The sequence below is a fragment of the Sceloporus occidentalis genome, unplaced genomic scaffold (assembly GCF_023333645.1).
Source record: "Sceloporus occidentalis isolate IW3139 unplaced genomic scaffold, rSceOcc1.0.p SCAF_1, whole genome shotgun sequence".
NCBI lineage: Eukaryota > Metazoa > Chordata > Lepidosauria > Squamata > Phrynosomatidae > Sceloporus > Sceloporus occidentalis.
Window position 1 is genome coordinate 6230984 of NW_028316981.1, and position 16042 is coordinate 6247025.

At 45.9% G+C, this 16042-nt stretch overlaps 1 protein-coding gene across 1 annotated transcript; it reads right to left on the reverse strand.

Moving 5' to 3' along the window:
* Nucleotides 1–173: 173 nt before the first annotated feature.
* Nucleotides 174–14822, reverse strand: LOC149320509 (uncharacterized). The gene is made up of 4 exons (XM_089501497.1): nt 14627–14822; nt 13541–13707; nt 12524–12644; nt 174–2318 (listed from the first exon to the last, which is right to left on the reverse strand). Exons 2-4 carry the CDS (start codon nt 13562–13564, stop codon nt 997–999), a joined length of 1467 nt encoding a protein of 488 aa, XP_089357623.1. The 5' UTR covers nt 13565–13707; nt 14627–14822; the 3' UTR covers nt 174–996.
* Between the last annotated feature and the right edge of the window lie 1220 nt (nt 14823–16042).

The following is a 16042-nucleotide window of genomic DNA, read 5'->3' on the forward strand; positions in this document are numbered from 1 at the left end:
CAGAGTTCAACCACATTGACAGGACACCAAGAAGAAGGAATCTGTGAAAATGTCTTCAACTAATAACGACTCTTGCAAGTCTTCACTTTAAACGAGGGCTTTAATCTTCCTTTGCAGTATTTACAACATAGATATACACAGTGTATTGGACATCCGTCTCTAATACACACTATTTACACCAGCCATCTCACTGCCTCTCAGTAACAGACACAGCCCACTCTGAGGCACCAACTGTCTCTCTCTCTCTCTCAGTGACAGTTGAGAACTGACAGTTGACAGTTGCATCAACATCCCGATGATGCCATGTTTGAATGCTGACACATTAGCTGCCACTGGAGCTCCAAATCATCTGCACAACAGCTCCCCCTAGTGGCCACACCAATGTCATTTCCTGACATTCAGAACTTCTGTGCATCAAAGAGTCCATTGTGTTGAAACAGCAAAGAACTTTATTGAGAACACACAGAAATTCAGTGTTTAAGCCAGAACTGCCCACTCCAATACAAACAATACATTAAAATCCCAAAACCAAAACATCACCCTCTTCCAAACCTAGCCCGACCTCCAATTCCCACAGTCTATGCTCCACAGGTAACAAGCCCCCCCTTTGCCATTCCCACAAACTAGCACTTTGTGTTAATACCTGCCCCCAACTTTCTTAAGCCAACACATTGCAAAAGCTATCATTCTCATAACTAATAAAGCCAGCTGCAACAAATCCCAGCACCCCATTTACCTCCCTTCCAACTCTACAATTCTATGATTCTATGATTCTAACTTTTACCACGACCCACAATCCCCAGCCAAATTTACAACCCAAAGCCATTATGTATACTATTAGCAATTAAAACCTAATCTTAACAAAATATAACCTTAAAACATAAAAAGACATATGGACAGACAAACATTACAAACAAAATCACAACAGCCTTTTCTTAACACCGCTGGATTGAAAATATATTTTTTGCATTCCTTACTGACAAAAAGAGTGTTAGTTCATATCTTGGATTTGTGTGGCTTTTCTCCTGTGTGGACTCTCTGATGTGTCACTAGGCTTGACCTCTGAGGAAAACATTCCCCACAATGCTGGCATTTGTATGGCTTCTCTCCTGTGTGGACTCTCTGATGCCTCACTAGGTCTGACTTCCAATTAAAACATTTCCCACAATGCTGGCATTTGTATGGCTTCTCCCCTGTGTGGACTCTCTCATGTGTCACTAGGTATGACTTCCAAGTAAAACATTTCCCACAAAGCTGGCATTTGCATGGCTTCTCTCCTGTGTGGATTCTCTGATGTTTCACTAGGTTTGCCTTTGAAAAAAAACATTCCCCACAATGCTGGCATTTGTATGGCTTCTCCCCTGTGTGGACTCTCTGATGTATCACTAGGTCTGACTTCCAAGTAAACCATTCCCCACAATGCTGGCATCTATATGGCTTCTCTCCTGTGTGGACTCTCTGATGTTTCACTAGGTTTGACTTCTGAAGAAAACATTTCCCACAATGCTGGCATTTGTGTGGCTTCTCTCCTGTGTGGATTCTCTGATGTTTCATTAGGCTTGACTTCTGAGGAAAACATTTCCCACAATGCTGGCATTTGTATGGCTTCTCTCCAGTGTGGAATCTGTGATGCGTCACTAGGTTTGACTTCGAAGAAAAACATTTACCACAATGCTGGCATTTGTATGGCTTCTCTCCTGTGTGGACTCTCTGATGTTTCACTAGGTCTGACTTCCAAGTAAAACATTTCCCACAATGCTGGCATTTGTATGGCTTCTCCCCTGTGTGGACTCTCTGATGTGTCACTAGGTATGACTTCCAAGTAAAACATTTCCCACAAAGCTGGCATTTGTATGGCTTCTCTCCTGTGTGGACTCTCTGATGTATCACTAGATTTGCCTTTGAAGAAAAACATTCCCCACAATGCTGGCATCTGTATGGCTTCTCTCCTGTGTGGACTCTCTGATGTTTCATTAGGTGTGACTTCTGAGGAAAACATTTCCCACAAAGCTGGCATTTGTATGACCTCTCTCCTGTGTGGACTCTCTGATGTTTCATTAGACTTGACTTCTGAGGAAAACATTTCCCACAATGCTGGCATTTGTATGGTTTCTCTCCTGTGTGGATTCTCTGATGTCTCACTAGGTGAGCCTTTGAAGAAAAACATTTCCCACAATGCTGGCATTTGTATGGCTTCTCTCCTGTGTGGACTCTCCGATGAATGACTAGGACTGACTTGTAAGCAAAATATTTCCCACAATGCTGGCATTTATGTGACTTCTTTCTTGTGTGGAGTCTCTCATGACTGACAAATTCTTCTGTAAAGGAGGACAATGATAGACAAGATTGAATCTCAGTGTCAAGAGAGGAAAGTGTTACCCCAAGATTTAGCCCCATGTTCACCCCTCCCTATTTGAGATTAAATTAATAAAGTTGGTGTGAGTAACCTGAGCATGACCCTGTTCTGGATGCCCCCAAATCCATATAATGATTGTATTCTTACTCATCGGAGCTACCAAGAGATTGAAGGGAAACTGCCATGAGGAAATCAGTAGAAGCAGATAGTCAGGCCGTTGAAAAATATTCCATTCAATATATGTAAAACTATTTTAATTGCATAGTGGCATCATATCCTGCGAGACTGCCATAAAGTGTTGAGTCAAAGCACATGGCATGATGCAAGCTAACTGCAAAGGATGCTTCATGCTGTGTGGCACCAGGACATGACTCACAACCAATACAGTATACAGCTCACATGCGGATTGATGTGGGTTGGAGTAATGTGTGCAAGAGATTGTTAAGTGGATGGAAGTCAGAGAAGAGAGCTGGTAAACATTTGTTTTATATTACAACTCAAGATAAAGAACCTCCAAGGACTTGCAGGAAATCAACTGTGTCTGTGAGTTATTTTTAAGGGTGGAAAGTGGTTAGTGCATTGCCAGTGCCTAAATCTGGAGATTTTCTTCTGTACTCTGCTATGTTATTGTTGAGCTCTGGGAGTGTCCCCTTCAGACTGTGCTATACATTGGTTTGTGAACGGAACCAGAATTCAGAGCCAAGAAGGACCTAAGAGCCGGTGTGACAATCCTTTTTGGCTGAAGTTTTTCCACCAAGCACCCATGGCATTTATTTCTGTTTCACACAATTCTTTCCTCTCCCAGGAAACATCCTAAAGCAATTTAAACCTTTCTGAATGCTCTGTTTTTGCCCCCAAGCAACAAATTCAATATAAATATCAGCCCCAACTGCCTGTTCTTCAGTGTCAGTCCAGTTGCAGAAAGACACTCCATTGCTTTACATTGCTAACCAGCCCCACTTGCCACGGGAGTTACTGACTTCTCTCCCCATTTTGGACCCTGAGCAATTGGAATCAAGATCCATCTAGGTAATCTATTACCATTAGCAAAGCCTGTCACTATTCACCACTCCCACCTTTGTTACCCAGTTCTTCTGTGTGTGCGTGAACATCTGTATGTGTATATGTGTTTGTATGCGTGTATTTTCCACAACACAAAAACCTATTTCAAATGCCTCTGGAGTTCTGTGTGCTTTCAGGCCTGGTATAGTTGGGATGAATCCCAAGGTCACTGTTGCCTCAATCTCTCCTTTGAGCTAAGTATAAAATTCCCCTAAAAGCATAGCACTTGCGAGTGTCCTCCCCAAACTCCAGCATTTCGAGTGACAAAGGGTCTCCAGAATCAACCACGGAGCTAAGCAAGCTCAGGTTGGAAAAGAAACAATAGAGAAAAGGGAATTTTTGTGTTACCCTTTCCTCTCTTCATAGACATTGCTTATAATTGCTAAATGGAACTCTTAATATGTATGAAAACAAGGGTTTGATTTCGAGTTCAGTTCTTTAGTTCAGTGCTCTACATGGGGCTACCTTTGTACCAAGTTTGGAAGCTTCAATTGGTTCAAAGCGCAGCAGCCAGATTGGTCACCAGAACATCTAGAATCTCTACATTGGCTGCCAATTATTTTCCGGGTGCAATATAAAGCATTGGTTATTATCTTTAAAGCCCTACATGGCTTGGGGCCAAGCTACTTGAGGGAATGCCTCTCCCTACACAATCTGCCCCACAATCTCAGAACATCTGGGAAGAATCTATTAGATTACCCAACAGTCAGGCTAAGAACAACTTCCCACAGAGCGTACACAGCCATGGCCCCCAAGTTATGGAACAACTTGCCAGAGGAGATCCGTCTTATCATCACCTTGGATGCTTTCAAGAAAGCACTTAAGACGGATCCCTTCCAACAGGCTTACCCACCGAACCTCTTGTAAAGAACTTAAGGGAAAATCTAACTTCTAATCACAATTGTACATTTTAAACAATGTTTTTATTTATCCCGAATTGAGTTTTAGGCGACTTGTTGTTTTACTGTGTGTAAATTGGATGCTATTGTTGTTTTGTGGCTATTTTATGGTTATAAAACCGCCTCGATCCGTTGGGAGAGGTGGTGTCATGCCTCCAGAGCATCTTTGATGCCCTTGAGGCATATATTTAGTTGAGATTATATTAGCTTTTCTATGTATTAGTTTAGAAGGGGAAATAGAGATCTACAGTTTAAGAAAGACAAGGATTGTGGGAAATCCCAGGGTCTCTTACTGTCTCCCTCTAGTTAGTTTCAGTTGTGTAGTAAGATTTCAGCCAAGTCAGACCTGGAGAGAGTATTTTCCTTTGACAGAGATATGTCCACAAAAGAAGAAAGAGAAAGTCCACAGAAGAAGAAAGATAGAATCCATCAAGAAGAGAGAGCAAGGTATTTAGGAAGGACTATTGAGAAAAAGGAGATCAGTTTCATGTTTTGTGTTTATAACCAGTAAAGCCTTTGAAAACTTAAAAAATTTGCGGACAAGTCGTTTGTTCTGGCTGTATTCCCGAGAGCCAGAGGCCTTACTATACACAAAGTCCATAGCATCACTCTTGGGACAAAACAGGTGGGTACATACAAATAAAACTTATTATTATTATTGTTGTTGTTGTTGTTATTATTAAAATCTATCAGGTTAGAGGCTTCCTCCCAATCCCCAAGGCCCCTCTCCTGCCCCTTCCCAGAGGTCCCTTCCTCTCCGCACAGAGTTAGGCAATCCTGGCTTTGCTCCTGCCTTCCCCTCCTCGTTCCCAGAGGCCTAGAATCATAGAATGATAGAATTGGAAGAGACCACGAGGGCCATCCAGTCCAAATCCATTCTGCCACACAGGATTCAAAGCATCCCTGACAGATGGCCATCTAGCCTCTATTTAAAAACCTTTAAGGAAAGAGACGCCACAAAAATCTCTGAGGGAGTTTGTTCCACTGTCAAACAGCCCTTAATGTCAGGAAGTTCCTCCAAATGTTGAGGTGCAATCTCTTTTCCTGTAACTTGCATCCATTGCTCCGCATTCTAGTCTCTGGAGCAGCAGAAAACAAGCTTGCTCCCTCCTCAATATGACATCCCTCCAAATATTTAAAGAGGTCTATCATATCACCTCTTAACCTTCTCTTCTTAAGGCTAAACATCCCCAACTCCCTCAGTCATTCCTCATAGGGCTTCATGATTTCCAGACCGTTCCCCATTTTAGTTGTCCTCCTTTTTGAATTGTGGTGCGCAGAACTGGATGCAGTATTCCAGGTGGGGCCTGACCAAGGCAGAACAGAGTGGCACTAATAGCTCCCTTGATCTAGACATTATACTTCTATTGATGCAGCCTAAAATCGCATTGGCCTTGTTAGCTGCCGCATCGCACCATTTACTCATGTTCAAGGTGTGGCCTACTTGGACTCGTAGATCCCTTTCTCACATAGTTTCAGTCAGCCAGGTGTCCCCCATCCTGTATCTGTGCATTTCATCCCCCTCCCCTAAGCCTGATCCCCTTCCCTTTCTCCCTCTGCCCTCCAACCTTTCCTCTTGCCTATCTGCACTGCTTCAGCATTTCACCTTCACCATCTTTCTTGCCTTTCTGTTTTTCACATTCCCTCCTTCTCTCTATCACAGACACACACCCATTTATGTGATGAATAAAAGGGACACTTTGAGGCTCATTTGTTGAGAAAGGCAGGATAATCAATACACAAATACCTCATTGGGAAAGGCAGAGCAAGGGGTATTGGGACCTGCACTCCAATTTTGGCGAGGATCTAGTGCCAGAGAGCAGCCTTAATACAGCCTTAAGTCATCTCTAAGACAGGGATGGGCTACTGTTCGTGATTGCGGGGGTCACATTGGCCCCAGGGGATCTGAAGGACAACCGCACATTGTATTGCCTTAAAATAGGAATAATGTTTTGCCCGTCAGTATCCCATTGCATCCCTTTGGGGAAGTGGAGCCCATTTTATTACTGTTGGGCCCTCTCTGAGCCATAGCAGGGCCAAGGGAGATCTTTTCCCCAAGAAGCCTCTCCAGAGCCTGAAAAAGCTGGAAGAGGGCCAAAAAAGGTAAGAAACATACTCAGAGATGTGCTGAGTACCATTTCGGTGAGAAATGCATTAATCTCTGTGCTGTCTTCCCACAAAATCCTAGAATTGGTGTGATATCTGGGGGCGGAACTAAGTTTCAGAATTAAAAAGTCTTTGCTTGCACCAAAAAGTTTTATTGAGAAACTCAGGCAGATGCATCCATTAACACGTCCAAGCAGTCTCTGAAGCGTCTAAACCTTTTCCCTCCGTTAACTACCTTCACACACACCCCTTTCCTCTCCCTTCAGCCCCTAACCAGCCCAGCTGCCAAGGTACCTCTTGCCTTCTTCTTCCACCGTTCACATATGCCTCTCCTCCCGGGGGCATGTCTGCCACCCAAAGTTCACAAACCAGTTAGTTAATAGCCTCCAGAACTGCTTCCTTTCTCCAAGCCGTTCTAGGTGGGAGCGGCTTACTCCTCAAAAGTCGGCCCGCCGGCTCCCCAACCGAGGACGCCAGCCCCAAGACCAGCTGGGCGCGCTCCCGCGTGCTGGGAGGACTCCTTGCCACCAAGCAGGCAGCGTTCGAGGGAGGGAGGAGTGGCCGGTGGGAGCGGCTTACTCCTCAAAAGTCGGCCCGCCGGCTCCCCAACCGAGGACGCCAGCCCCAAGACCAGCTGGGCGCGCAAATGTATTTCGCTTAAGGGTTTTTTTTTTTTTTTTTGCGAAGTACAGGCGTTCCTTCTAGGAACAGGAATTAATTTGCTCGCCTGATTGTATTCGGCTGAGCAGGGGTTTCGTAACTAGGGTAATTTGGATAGTTTGTATTTTAGGAATGACATTTTTTTCTGTCTTCCGTAGCTGTTGTGGGGTCTTTTTGTTACTACTGGGTTTGGGGGGGGATATGAGATGCGGGAGGCCAGCTGTGGTGGCAGATGCACTTGGAATGGGAGCCTCAATAGAGGTTGTGTGGGGCAAGGGGAGGTATGGCGGTAGGAAAGTGGATTTGTGTCAAAAAGGAAGGCGAGATAGATGCGTAATATCTATCTCTCCTTCCTTCCACTTTCCTAACCAAAGAGGCCTGAGGGTCAGCCCAGTCGTACCACAAACCCTGTCTCTGCTCCTGTGTAACGCCAGGTCCATAAAAAATAAGTCCCACATCATATACGATCTTATTCAGGATAACAACTGCGACCTGGCGTGCATCACTGAGACCTGGCTTGGGCCTGAGAGTGAGGCAGTGTGGGCACAGGCCCTCCCAGCCGGGTTCTCAGTTAAGGACCAGATCAGGTTAGGTGGGCGGGGGGGCGGTGTTGCCTTGGTCCATAAAAACACCCTTTCCTTAACCAGGATCCCAGTCCGGAAAACAGATCACATCGAATGTATTTACCTGTCCCTGAAGGCCAGAGACAGCCTGGGGATTTTGTTGGTCTACCGGCCGCCCCGTGCGCTAACAGACTCCCTGGCCGAGCTGACACAGCTGGTCTCAGAACTGGTGTTGGAGTCCCCTAGACTTCTTGTCCTGGGGGACCTCAACATCCCTTTCGGGGCCAGCGATATTCCAACTGGTGCAGCTCGGGAGTTCATGACTACCATGACAGCCATGGGTCTGTCTCAGTTGGTCTCAGGGCCAACGCATTGCGCTGGTAATACCCTTGATGTGATCTTCAGTACGGACTTGGAGGCTCCGTGGGTAGAGATCTCTAACATCTCTCCCCTGTCATGGACGGATCATTTCTTGGTTGAGGCTCGAATCAAGGCTTCTACCTTAAGTCCCCCCGGGGGTGGCGGACCTATTAGGATGGTCCACCCTCGAAGGCTGATGGAACCCAAAAGGTTCCAAGAAGCCCTAGAGGAGTATACGACTGGCACTGACGGCGATTCTGTTGATGCCCTGGCCAACATCTGGGATTCTAATCTTTCCAGGGCTATACACAGTGTCGCTCCCAAGCGTCCTTACCGGCCTGCTTCCAACAAACAACCTTGGTATACGGAAGATCTCAGGGTAAGGAAGCGGGCTGCGCAACGACTAGAGCGTAACTGGCGAAGACATCAGCGCTTATCCGACAGGACACTCCTTCGCTCTCACTTGAAGGCCTATGGAGTGGCAATAGGTGCAGCAAAGAATTCGTTCTATGCTGCACGTATTGCGTCCGCAGAGTCGCGTCCAGCAGAGCTGTTCAGGGTTGTGAGGGAGCTAACTCAGCTCCCTCCCTCCCTGAGCTCTATTTTGGTACCATCTAAAGCCTGCTGTGACGATTTTAACAACTTCTTTGCGGATAAAATCTCTCGGATTAGGGCTGATCTTGACGCCGGTATTGATGCAGATCCTGTAAGAGAGGCGTCCGAAGCGTCCGTGGCCCCGGTTTTACTGGATCACTTTGAGTTTGTTAGTACCGATGAAGTGGACAAGATCCTTCGAAGCGTTAGGAAGACGACGTGCTCTCTTGATCCCTGTCCCTCATGGTTGGCAGCTCAGGGGGGTGATGTGGTGTTGACTATGTTGCACCGCATCGTTAACACATCTCTAAGAGAGGGTCAGTTCCCATCAAAATTGAAAGTAGCAGTGGTTAAACCTTTGCTTAAGAATCCCTCCTTAGACCCCCTGATACACAACAATTATCGGCCCATCTCGCTGCTACCTTTTTTGGGGAAGGTGATCGAGAGAGCAGTCGCCTTCCAGCTTCAATCGATCTTGGATGATACCGACTTTCTGGACCCATTTCAAACCGGCTTCCGGGCGGGCTATGGAGTTGAGACTGCCATGGTCGCCTTAGTTGATGATTTCCGTCTGGGCATGGACAGGGGAAGCGTGTCCCTGTTAGTGCTTTTGGACATCTCAGCGGCTTTCGATACCATCGATCATGGTATCCTTCTGGGACGCCTGGGGGAGTTGGGTATCGGGGGCACTGCCCTGCAGTGGTTCCGGTCCTACCTCTCGGGCAGATCCCAGATGGTGGAGCTGGGGGACTGTTGCTCCGACATGAGGGCCCTTACATCTGGTGTCCCTCAGGGAGCGATTTTGTCCCCTATGCTATTCAACATTTACATGAAACCGCTGGGAGAGATCATCCGGAGACACGGGGCGCGGTGTTATCAGTATGCTGATGACACCCAAATAGTCTTCTCTGTGTCTCCGACTGATGCAGTAACTAAGGATGGCATCTCTCCTCTAGATGCCTGCTTGGCGTCGGTAATGGGCTGGATGAGGGAGAACAAACTCAGTGTGAATCCAGGGAAAACGGAAGTACTGGTGATAGGTTCCCCGGCTCCGGGTGATGAGATTTGTCATCCGGTCCTGAACGGGGTCACGCTCCCCTTGAAGGACTCGGTGCGCAGCTTGGGGGTGCTCCTTGACTCGTCGCTCCAGCTAACACCTCAGGTGGATGCGACGGTCAGGAGTGCTTGCTATCAGCTCCGGCTGATACGCCAGCTGCGCCCTTACCTGGACCGCAGGAACCTTGAAACTGTTGTACATGCTTTAGTAACCTCTCGATTGGATTTCTGCAATGCGCTCTACATGGGGCAACCCTTGTACCAAACCCGGAAGCTGCAAATTGTACAGAATATGGCAGCTAGACTGGTCGCTGGTATTTCCAGGTCGGACCATATAACACCTATTTTAAAAGATCTTCACTGGCTGCCTATTCGCTTCCGAGCTCAATACAAGGTGTTGGTTTTAACCTATAAAGCCCTAAATGGCTTGGGCCCAGGGTACTTGGAGGACCGCCTCTCCCCACATAATCCGCCCCGCACACTTAGATCATCCGGGACAAACCTGTTAGAGGTTCCTAGAGCACATCTTGTAAGGACCTCACAGAGGGCTTTTACCATCGTTGCCCCATCTTCCTGGAATAAGCTCCCCTTAGAGCTTCGCTCTGCCGCCTCATTAGATTCTTTTAAGAAGAATTTAAAAACATACTTATTTAGATTGGCCTTCCCTCTTTAGTTTAATTGATTTTTCTCTGCCCTTGTTTTCTTTCTTTGACTCCGAAATATTGTGATTGATTGTTTGTACCCTGATATGTGTATTTTTTGACTCCTGTTCCTATTCTTTGTAGTAATGTTTTAACTTTTATATTGTAATTTAATTTGTATTGTAAATGCTATTGTAACTGTTTTTAACATTTGTAAGCCGCCTTGATCATTTTTTTGGAAAGGCGGGGTATAAATAAAATTTATTATTATTATTATTATTATTATCCTTACCAACTACTTAAAACTACTAGCATTTAAACTACTAACAATTCCCCCCTAAACCCCAAGACCATTCTCGATGAACCACAAAAGCTGCTTCTGACAATTGGCAGTTTACAATGGGGTATTTAGAATCTTTATAAAGTGGAGAGCAATAGTGCCTCACTAAACTACAAATTCAAATATTCTACAGGATGTTGCTATCACAATTAAACTACGCTTGAAAGGGATCTAGGACTCCTAGTAGACCACAAGTTGAACATGGGCCAACAGTGTGATGCAGCAGCTTAAAAGGCCAATGTGATTCTAGGCTGCATCAATACTATAGTTTCTAGATCAAGGGAAGTAATAGTGCCACTCTATTCAGCTTTGGTCAGGCCTCCCTTAGAATAATCCTGTGTCCAGTTCTGGGCCCCACAATTCAAAAAGGATGTCGACAAGTTGGAACATGCCCAGAGGAGGGCAACCAAAGTGATGAAGGATCTGGAAACCATCAAGTCCTATGAGGAGTGGCTTTAGAGAGCTGGGTATGTTTACCCTGGAGAAAAGAAAATTAACAGTAAATATGATATCCATGTTTAAATATTGGAAAGGGTCGTATTGAGGATGGAACAAGCTTGCTTTCTGCTGCTACAAAGAAAAGGAGACACCACAATGGATGCAAGTCACAGAGAAAGAGGTTCTGCCTAAACATTAGAAGGAACTTTGGGACATAGTTTTTTGTGGGTTTTTTGGGCTATGTGGCCATGTTCTAGTAGAGTTTCTTTCTGACGTTTCGCCAGCATCTGTGGCTGGCATCTTCAGAGAGTGCTTTGCCTGGAAAAATTGGGTGTTTATATACTGTGTGAGCATGTGTTGATGGCTGGCCTCAGCCTGGGTGTCTAATGCAAACGAGGATTAATGTCTGCTAACTGGTGATCAATTATCTGCTGGGAAAGCCCCTGACTCTGAATGGTTTCCCATTTGCATTTGCTGAGTCCTTATTTTGCTATTCTTCTGGACTGGTAGCCAAATTTTATTCACTTTAAGAGTTTCTTCTTTCTGGTTGAAATTATCCAGATGTTTGTGGATCTCAATGGCTTCCCTGTGCATCCTGACATGGTAGTGGTTGGCATGGTCCAGAACTTCAGTGTTTTTAAACAATATTTTATGCCCAGGATGGTTTGTGGCATGTTCTGCTACTGCTGATTTTTCTGGCTGGCCCAGTCTGCAGTGTCTTTCGTGTTCCTTGATTCTTGTTTGCACACTGTGTTTGGTGGTCCCTATGTAGACTTTTCTGCAGCTGCATGGTATGCAGTAAACTCCTGCGGCTGTGAGAGGGTCTCTCTGGTCCTTGGCTGAGCGAAGCATTTGCTGGATTTTCTTTGTCAGCTTGTAAACCATTTGAAGGTTGTGCTTCCTCACCACTTTGCCTATTCTGTGTGTGACTCCTTTGATGTATGGTAAAAATACCTTCCCTTTGGGTGGCTGCTTGTCTTCATTCCTCTGGGTATTCCTGGGCCTGGCAGCCCTTCTGATGTCTGAGCTGGAATAACCATTCGCCTGTAGAGCCCGGTCCAAGTGCTTCAGTTCATCTTCCAAGAAGTGGGGTTCACAGATGCGTTTTTCTTGGTCTGCCAGTGTTTTGATTGTGCTTCTTTTTTGTCCTGGATGATGGTTGGAGTTCTTGTGCAGGTATCGGTCTGTATGTGTGGGTTTTTGGTATACTGTGTGACCCAGACGTAGGTTCGGTTTGCGGATGACTTTGGGACAGTAAGAGCTCTTTGACAGTGGAATATACTCCCTTAGAGTTTGGTGGAGTCCTCTTCTTTGGAGGTCTTTAAACAGAGGCTGGATGGTGCTTGGAATGTGCATTCCTACATGGCAGAAGCGGGTTGAACTGTACGGCCCTTGTGGTCTATTCCAACTCTATGATACTATAATGCTAGTAGATTCCGGTTACTTACCCACAGAGGCCACATTCTCATAATTCTCCATCATTATGTAATTGTACATAAGTCTCTGCTTCTTCGACAGCAGTGTCCATTCCTCTTCGGTGAAATATACAGCTACATCCGCAAAGGTCACCTGCAACAGAAAATGGCCCTCTTACAGAGTCAATAAGCAAAAGGGGAGGGAAGCACCCAAATATTCTTTGATCACTTTAGAATTCAGTCCAAGAAATAAACTTTAAATTCTGTCAGCAAGAAAAAAGCTACTGCCTTTGATATCCAGTTTGTCTTGAATCTTTTCAATATAATTTGCAATATAATAAACAATATCATTTAGGGCACAGCTGGGATATTGATGGTGGATTAGGATACTGAATAGCCCAACACATACAGTACATTTAGCCACCAAAGAATTATGGTGCATTTAGACATTTCTTGCCACATTTCAGAGGCAACCATTATTTTAAATAACAATTCTGGGGAGCACTCTGGGCTTGAGGGCCACTGGGCCCACCCCATATTTAATAATAATAATAATAAATTTTATTTTTACCCCACCTTTCCAAAATATGATCAAGGCGGCTTACAAAATTTAAAAACATTACATATTACATATTTAGGTCCAGAGATGTTCTCCCATAGCCCCCTATATGTCATAGATGGGAAAAACAAGTGAAGATGGCCAAAGTTGTTTATGAGGAGGACCACACAAGCTAGGAAGGGCACAACAGTTTGCTTTTGCTTCAGCCTCTGGGGAAGAGCCATATCCTGTCTCCTTCTTTCCTCTCCTCTCCCCACTTTTGAGTTGATAGGCTGCAAACTCAATTGCACTCCGGAACTGAAGTGAGCTGAGACGGGGGAAAGTGTGAAGAGGAGAGAGCAATTGGGACATTTTTAAAAGCCTCTGAAGAAGTGGGGTGACAGAGGATTAACCAGGACTGTCTCTGCCAAACTCAGACAGTATTTTATTTGCTTCCTTTCAAAAATTGGCCCAGTAGTGACACAGATGAAGCTAATAGGATAGTGATTCACCGAAGAGTTGTTGTACTTCAGCATCCTCTTTCTGTTGGAGCTCAACTCCCTCTGCTTGGCCTCTGTGTCGGCCACCAGGTGGGCAGGGGGTCCTGGTGGTCCTGCACTTGGTCACTTCCAGCAAGAGAGGCCCCAAAGCTGTGTACAAGGAGGCTGAGATGACGTTCCTGAGAAAATAGACCTGGGTTAGGATTGGCTTGGCAAGAAACCCTGCAGCACTCAAAGACACAGAGAACAGCATCCTGCTGGTGACATACACAGGTGATATATGCCTCCTTTGGGCCGATGCAGAAGTGGGCATCCCCTTCCTCCCTCTGCACCAAACAAAGCCCCCTGGACCTAGCATAGATTCACTGCAGCTCCCCTACACAACAGATACTCCGTGCCTTCTTAGATGGTGGGGGATTAGGGGATGGGGAATTGGAGAGGGACCTGGTTATGTCCCTGAAGCTAGATGTGAAATGAGTACATCATAAATTAAATAAATAAATAAATACATAAATAAATAATGTGCTGAAACCTCCAGAGGTCCCCAGTGCTTTTCCCCATCATCAGCCCCTATTCATAAGGAAACTGGAGAGACTTTTAAAACGTCAGTGTCATGAGAGGCTAGCTCCTAGAGTGCTTATATATATATATATATATATATATAGAGAGAGAGAGAGAGAGAGAGAGTATATATATATATATATATACACACACACACACAAACACACACATTCCTATATGCTCCTAGAGTGCTTATATATATATATATACACACACACACACACATATACATATATATATATATAGAGAGAGAGAGAGGATATATATATATATATATATATATATACACACACACACACACACACACACACACACATAGATACACACTCCTTGAGAGAGTGGTCTCCCCAAACCATGCCTGGGGTAGTAGGGCTCCTCCAAGCCATTCCCCTCCCTGCTGCTGGGGATGATGGGCGTTGTAGTCCTGGCATCCTGCTCCCTCTGCTGCAGGGCTCCCAAGTTCTCCCCATTTCTCTCTGGGCCCCCATGTCCTTCTGCCTCAGAGAAAGCCCCTCTCAAAGGCTCAAAGCCCCTTACCCTCCGCCTCCAGCTTGGCCCCTTTCGCAGGCAGCATCTGCCTCCCAAGAGAACAAGCGGCGGAGAAGCGGCTGCATCCCATGGTTCAGGAAGAGCGAGGAAAGAAAGGGGGAAAGGCCTACTGGGAAATGTAGTCCTGGCAGTGACTGCCTCTCGCTCTAGGATGCGACCGAGGGAGCCAGAGGGAACTACAACTCCCAGCACGCCCGGTGTGGAGAGAGAAAGAAAACATCACGGGAAATGCAGTTCTCCCAAAGGAAAAGAGGCGGTTTCATGCCCATTGGAGGGTGAAGGCCGCTCGTGCGCAACCAAGAGAGAGGAGAGCATGCTGGGAGATGTGGTCTTTTGCCTTTGTGAGCGGGGCAGTTTTATTTCATTATTATTATTTCGTTTACTGTGTGTTTAAGGTCCCCCAACTGTGCCCTGTCAGAGATTTGTTTGGACTCCAGCTCCCAGAAGCCTCTGCCATGTTGGCCAAACGCCTGGGTTTCTGGGAGCTGAAGTGCAAGAAAACCCCCTTAAAGGGCACAGTAGAGGCCTCGCCATCCACCCCCCAAACAGCCACGACGCATGCACACGCAAGTCCCACATACTTGTGGCTGCGGAGGAAAGCAGTTGACCAGAAAGGAATGCTTTGCTGCTGGGCTTTCAGTGGGAGATCACTCTCTCAAAGAAAGAAGTGGGCAGCAGGAGCTTTTCCTAGACTTCAGTCGACTTCCTGAGATGCATTTGAAGAAGCAGACTGCATCTGATGAATACATCTGAGGAAGTAGACTGAAGTCTAGGAAAAGCTCCTGCTGCCCACTTCTTTCTTTCAGTGAATCTCAAAAGTGCTACAAGATCCCTCTGCATACTGATCCTACAGACTCACACAGCTATGTCTTTGAATTCTACCCTTGTGTGAGGCTGCTGAGTGATCTGGACTCAGAAGACCAACCAAATGCCAGTTGAAGAGAGGTTAGGGTGCTGATGTGAGACCCCTGAACCTTCCAGCCCTGCAAGGTTCCTCACCCAAGCATGCAGCCATGAGGAGTCCAATGAAGGCCACGAACCGCAGCACCTCTGGCCTCAGGCTGGAGACAAGGCGCCCAAAGGATGCTGAGGGTCTCTTCTCCGCCACTGCTTCCCTCTGGGGAAGAAGGTGATGCCAAAGGAAGGCAACAGCCCCCACAATGCCATAATGGAGGGCAAAAACATCTGCCCTGCCCCAGCTGTGGGTCAGTCCCAGGCACTTATTCATTACCATTCCAGCATTTATTTTTAACACCTGTGTACATCTTTGGTAATTTCTCTGGTATCAAAAAACATTTTATAAAAAATATATTTTAAGTATTTAAACATTTGGGGCAGAATTTCTGTGTATTTCACCAAGTTAGGGCTGAGTTACATGTGTAAGAGGCATTCTGGGGTGATATG